This window comes from Phyllostomus hastatus, unplaced genomic scaffold, assembly GCF_019186645.2.
Source record: "Phyllostomus hastatus isolate PE091 unplaced genomic scaffold, TTU_PhHast_1.1 phas_contig_304, whole genome shotgun sequence".
NCBI classification, from domain to species: domain Eukaryota; kingdom Metazoa; phylum Chordata; class Mammalia; order Chiroptera; family Phyllostomidae; genus Phyllostomus; species Phyllostomus hastatus.
The window spans coordinates 1588991-1594990 of record NW_025333845.1 but is presented as its reverse complement, the minus strand read 5'-3'; the positions used below and the strand labels follow the sequence as shown (position 1 = coordinate 1594990).

At 46.8% G+C, this 6000-nt stretch overlaps 1 protein-coding gene across 1 annotated transcript; it reads right to left on the bottom strand.

Moving 5' to 3' along the window:
- Positions 1 to 1613: 1613 nt before the first annotated feature.
- On the bottom strand, positions 1614 to 2579 carry LOC123819189 (olfactory receptor 52W1). Its single transcript, XM_045839482.1, has one exon. The coding sequence runs from the start codon at positions 2574 to 2576 to the stop codon at positions 1614 to 1616; it is 963 nt and encodes a 320-aa protein (XP_045695438.1). The 5' UTR covers positions 2577 to 2579.
- Positions 2580 to 6000: the final 3421 nt, after the last annotated feature.

The window sequence follows — 6000 nt, the reverse complement described above, 5'->3', positions numbered from 1 at the left end:
TTGCATACATCTTTGTTCACATCTCTAATTATTTTGTCAGAATAAATTTATTGAAGAGGAATTCTTCAAGAGAAGGGTATGGACATCTTAAAGACCTGTGACCCATTGGAATTAGAATTTTGTCACAATTATCCACAAAAATTGTCTGTAGGGTTTCTTAACTCTGAACTTCATGAGAATGACTGAGCTCACACTTGGATTGAGGAAAAGTGTAGATTTCTTCCTTTTCCTCTTCGTTTCAATGGGACAGCATCTCTGAAAAATCATAGCTTCTGGGCTATCCAGTTCCTTGAAGTGAGGACCTCATGAGACCCCATGCAGCCGTGTAGATGGCATTCACCTGCTTTTGCAGATCTGCGGCCTTGTGTCATATATCCCATGGCATGTGGTCCAGCTATCTGCTGAGTGGTCAGGGTTGCACCTGGCTTCATTAGGTCTTCATGGTTAACTCCAATACTTGTGGTTATGATAGTTTCCCTGGAGTGCTTGGTCTGCTTCTGCAGCCTGCAGCCTTCTATGACCTCATAAGAGTGACTCCCTGCTTTATGTCTGAGACTATACTTGTTCTGGACTCCATGCTGGAGTGAAAGATATTTTGTGCAGTTTCCTTCTTAGTGTGGAGTGGAAAGTGAATCTCCTGTTGGGCAACATTGTGACACTTCCTGTTAATATATCTAATTCTCTGGCAGCCAAAGCCATGTGACATATTCCTATTTCATCATATTGCACCAACATTGCTCCTGATGATGTTGGCCAGGACAAATGGGGTTGCTGATGAGGATTTTATCTGGGATTTCTACATTCTTGGCTCAGGACGCGCAAAAGGGCAGATAGGTAAGGGACCATAGGGGCCTCAGGCAAATAGGTGAAGTGGTTTCAGTGGTTTTCTGGGATATCAAAATTTATTTCAGTTGGACTCTTGACCCCTGAATCTACCTACAAGCCCAGGGACAGAAATTCTAGCCATTAAATCTTGAGACTTTGGCAGTGGAGTGGGGAGTAGCAGAGGTAGAGATTACACACGAGACCAAGAAGATTCTGAATGGGAGTATCTTTAAAGATCAGTGTTCTGTTGAAACTGGGGCCCCAGGACACATTACCCAGATTCTGAGAGGATGGGGGATAAGCCTGTATGACTCCTTCCCTAAGGACTGGCTGAAACAATCTGGCTCCAGGAATAGAGAGGGCTGTGATGCCTGATAAGTACTAGTCTCTAGAGGCAATGTCCCTCTTCCCAGACCCCTAGATTTAGAGTCTGCAGAACTTTTGAGAGGGAACATGGGCACACTTAGTTAAAATGATGTAGAGAGGCATGAAGGGGAGTTGAAGTTAAATCTTGTGTGTCTGATCCTGCAATAATTTCTGATCTTATTTTTTCTGCATGGCAACACACAGTCCCCTGTCTCCTGCCTGCTCCCCAAGCAGGGTATGTGGCTGGGCCAAACACATTTTAGTGGTACACAGAGTAGGGGCTTCACAGCAAATATCTGTCGAGTGATCAGCACAGTCATATACAGATAATGGGACTAATGACATAATCCATACCTCCAAACCTCAGATTGTCTCAATGTCCCCCCAGCTCCACCTCCAGACTCCACTGTTTGCACTGACCATTAGAATTTGTATTTTCTGAATGTTAAAGTTTCCAGGAGCCGGTCCCTGATCTGCCTGGTGCGCGCCCCATAGATGAGAGGGTTGAGGGCAGGGGGCAGCAGCAAATAGATGTTAGAGAGAAGGATGTGCATGGGCTTTGGGACAGTGTGGCGACCAAAACGGTGTGTGAGGTAGGAGAAGAGACCAGGTACGTAGAAAGCCAGGATGACGCAGATATGGGAACTACACGTACCAAAGGCCTTAGCCCGGGCCTCCTTGGTAGGCAGCCGCAGCACAGCATGGGCAATGAGCCCGTAAGAACCAGTGATGCCCAGAATATCTAAACCTGATATGGCCAGTGAAAGTGCCAACCCATACAAGTTGTTGGCCCGTGTGTTACCCACCACCAGCTCCACCACTGCCATGTGTGCACAATAGGCATGGTCTATGGTCTTGGCTCGGAAGTGTTCAAATCGTGCCACCAGCAGAGGGAAAGGCACAACAATAGCCACAGCTTTCAGTGCCAGTGCCAGAGCCACATAGCCCACACGAGCTTTGGTGACTAGGATAGGGTAGTGCAGTGGACGCCCTACTGCCACAGCACGATCACAGGCCATGGCCAGTAGTACACCAGATTCCACGGCCGTCAGTGCATGGACAAAGAACATCTGGACCAGGCAGGCAGCATATGGCACAAGGCGGGGCCCGAGCCACAGCACAGCCAGCAACCCTGGGGCTATTGATGTGGCTAAGCCCAGGTCTGTGGCTGCCAGTGTGGCCAGGAGCAGAAACATGGGCTGGTGCAGTGTGGAATCTACCTGCACCACTGCCAGCAATGCTCCATTGCCCAGCATTGCCAGCAGATACATGGGCCCAAAGACCAGTGTCAGCCAGGCCTGGGCAGCCCCTAGGCCTGGAATGCCAGTCAGTAGGAAGAAGGCTGGGCATGGGGAGGTGGAGTTGGGCGGTGGAGCTTCTGCCATCCTGTGGGGGTCAAAATTTTAGGGCTCATGGGAGCATGAGTCCTGACGGGAAGGACAGGGATTTTGGGGGTGTCATAGGTGTGCAGACCTATCCATAGAGTATGTGAAGGGCTGAGATGATCACAGGGTTATAATCTTTAGTCGGGGTTTTGAATGGATAATCAAGGTCATAACCCTAGCTGGACGGGAGAACCCTCTACACTCGGAAGCCCATGACTGTAGAGGAAAAAATGGGAGTTGTACTGAGGAAGTTGGGAAGGTCACTGCTGTAGTCACTGATAAAATCAGAGCCCTTTAGTTGAAGGTCAGCCGAGAGGGAAGCTGAGAAGTTTTCTTCCTCAGTGTTCAAAAAGACTCAGTCTCAGTCTCAGGTGATGGGGAGAAAGCCAGCGCTGTGTGGGGATCAGGTTTTAGCCTCCTCCTGTCCCTACTGTGTCCTTAGGCACAACTTCTGGGTGTCAGCTTCATCTCAACAATGGACAGATGCTTAAGTATTGCTTAGCTTTAACATTCTGGGCACTAACTCTCCAAAAAGAAAGGGGGAAAGTAGAGAGAAAGGGAGAAAAGGAAGATGAGGTAGATGGAAACTGGAATGAAGCTGGAAGCTGGTGTGACTGGAGAAAACCGGTAAGCTTTTGGGGTTTGGGGTGCTTACATTTTCTTTAACTTGCTGAAATAGCGAACTTGGCCACCAGCTGGAGAGTTGAAGTTGGGCCTCGGAAGCAATGTGGAAAGAGATAGCAGAAAAGGAACTTCTCTCTTGTCCTTCTTTACGATCCAGAGGGGGTGTTCCACTACAGTGTCTTTCCTGGTATGCGGGGAGGAAATGGCACTCAACCCGGAGTAGCAGCCATACGAGGAGGAAGCATCTCTCATGCTGGAGGAGTCAGGGTGAGTCCAACCGATTCCTCCCAGAATCTAGCCCACAGCAGAAGCTAATGACTGTTGAATGAATAAATGGAGGAACAAAACACTAGCAGAAGACTTGACTGGGGAAAGATCCTGAGTAAGGTGTGTTGGCAGCTTCTCTTTTCTTTGACCTGTGCCTATAGGGCCCTTTATGTGGCTGTTCTTGTACCTGCTTCCCTCAGGGCCCTTACCCCTCCCACCTGTGCCACATTAACTCTTTCCTGTGCTGTCTTCACTCAGTGCTGACAGGCCTGGTAACTCAGGAAGTAGAGTAAGGAGGCAGAGATGGGGAAACAAAGAAAGGGATTGACTTGGAAGGTGGTGGAAAGATCTGGGAAAGAGGAACACTGCCTATGGGAGGTCTTTGCTTTGTTCTTTAATAACATCCCCTCTATTGTAATTACTTGTCTTTCTTTTTCCCACTAGACTGAAAGAGTTAGAGGCAGTGCTTCTTACTAGCCTCAATCTCCACTGCTCATCACAAAGCCTGGTGTGTAGTTGTCTATGAATAACTATTTATTGATTTTAATTATGGGACAGAAGTGCTGGCTAAAACAGTTTGCTGATTAACAGGGGCTTCTACAGTTTCAGGTGCCTTAGGTATCCATGGAGATGAGAAAGAAAGAATTAGTCACCATTAACCACAAGTCTACAGAGTATGATTCTTTCTGCTATAACAAAATACATTCTAAAAATCACCATACTATGCAACACAATGCAAAAAACAAAACAAAACAAAAACCCCAAACAAAAAAAACACAGGGCTTACAGGACAAGTGGGAGGAGGGGGCACAACATTCAAAACTTTGTCAGTGACATACTTAAAAAGGATAGGAACCTAATAAAAGTGGTAGCACATGTTAAATGATTAGAAAGTACATAAATGTACCAATAAATATGACACTTCACCTTGAAAAAGACCTGGAGTTCTCCCTTTGGAAGTGAGTGTTGGAAGTAGCTTGTGAATTATTGTGAAAAGATAGACTAATCTGAAATCAGGTGGAATGCTGTAACAGCAGATGTGGATGGGTGTGGCTCATAACGTAAGTGGTAAACTGAGGCAACTGATGAATGTTTGCATGTGGGTAGGTGTGCTTGTTGCATTTTCCAAAGCACTTCTGTTCAATGGGTGCAGTTTTCCACATTCACCTAGTTTCTCACAGATGAAATCACACATAAACAAACATGAAATTCACACTATGCTCAGTTCTCTAATACATCAATTGGTTGGAACAGATCTGCATTTCAAAGCCAGCTGTATAGCAGGACTGATCGAATCTCTTTTGTGCCTGGCCCTGTGCCACATGGTGAGCATACAATGGGAACAGCAAGACCTTGCTGCCCTCCAGGAGATTGTAATCCAGTGGACACAGTGATCCCCTCAGTTGTTCGAGAACTATTAAAGTGACTGTGTTAGGTCAGTACCAGATATGGCAGGAGTGCAGAGAAAGCCTTTCCCCTTTTCTCGGGGAGTCAGGGATCCCTTCTCTGAATGACAGTAGTGCCTACAGTCCTCTGGAGAGTCCCATGTGCAGGCACTGCTCTAAGTCCTATCCTCACAACACGCATTTGCAGTAGGTACAATTATTTCCCCCATCTTTGCACAGACAAAGAACTAAGGCACAAAGAAATGAAGTAACAAGTTCAAGGTCATGCAGCTAGTAATTAACAGTTAGGATAATAGCTCAGTCTGGCTCTAACATCCCTGCACTTAGCCACTACTTCAAACATTTTCACTGAGATTTAGCACATGAGTAGTTTTCCAGGAGGAAGAGTTCAGGAGACAGATTGGCAGATGGTTCTAGGATTGTTGAATGGGGAGGTGCAGAAAGAGCTGCAATTATTTGTCAGTAGATGGTGAGCCCTCATCCACTGAGGGAGGAGTGGAACTCCTGGGAGGTGGGAGCAGTAGGAGGAAAGCCATGAAAGAGAGCTTGGGAAAAAGCGCCCTCAAATGCCATTATATTCCAATGGCCTGAAGAGAACACTAATAGGATTTTGGCTGACATATGGGCACTGTTTGTACAAAGATTGTTCATAAGATAAATCACAGATCCCTGAAAGCACAACAAAACTGAATTCACTAAGTTCCTGCAAATCTGTTATGTTCTGTGTTTCCCACTCTCTAGTAATCCAGGATATATTGGGGGATATCACTGACTTTGTTTCTATGAAAATTTCTTTGTTGGTCTCCCAGGCCCCAGCCCAACAATTCAGGAGATATCTGAACACATATTGGGGGTCACCTTGTCTTTCCCTGTCATGGTGGCCATTAGAAGAGAGTGTCTGACAATATACCTGTGACCTTTTGGGGGCTTTATGCCGGATCGTGCTCCCCAGAGGTAGGTGCCAGCCCTCTGTGGGGAGTGCCGGTAGAGTGGGAGGAGGAGGGGAGGCTCACTGGTCCCCTCGGTTGCTCCTGGACTAGCATGGGAAATAAGATAGAAGAAGGCTCTGTCTGGAAAGTGACCCTGATTTTCTCACTGCTTTGACTAATGCAGCTACTACCAACGCA

Bases quoted from the DNA above. Each gene is read 5' to 3' on its own strand.
- LOC123819189 (XM_045839482.1), bottom strand. From the start codon at position 2,576: ATGGCAGAAGCTCCACCGCCCAACTCCACCTCCCCATGCCCAGCCTTC.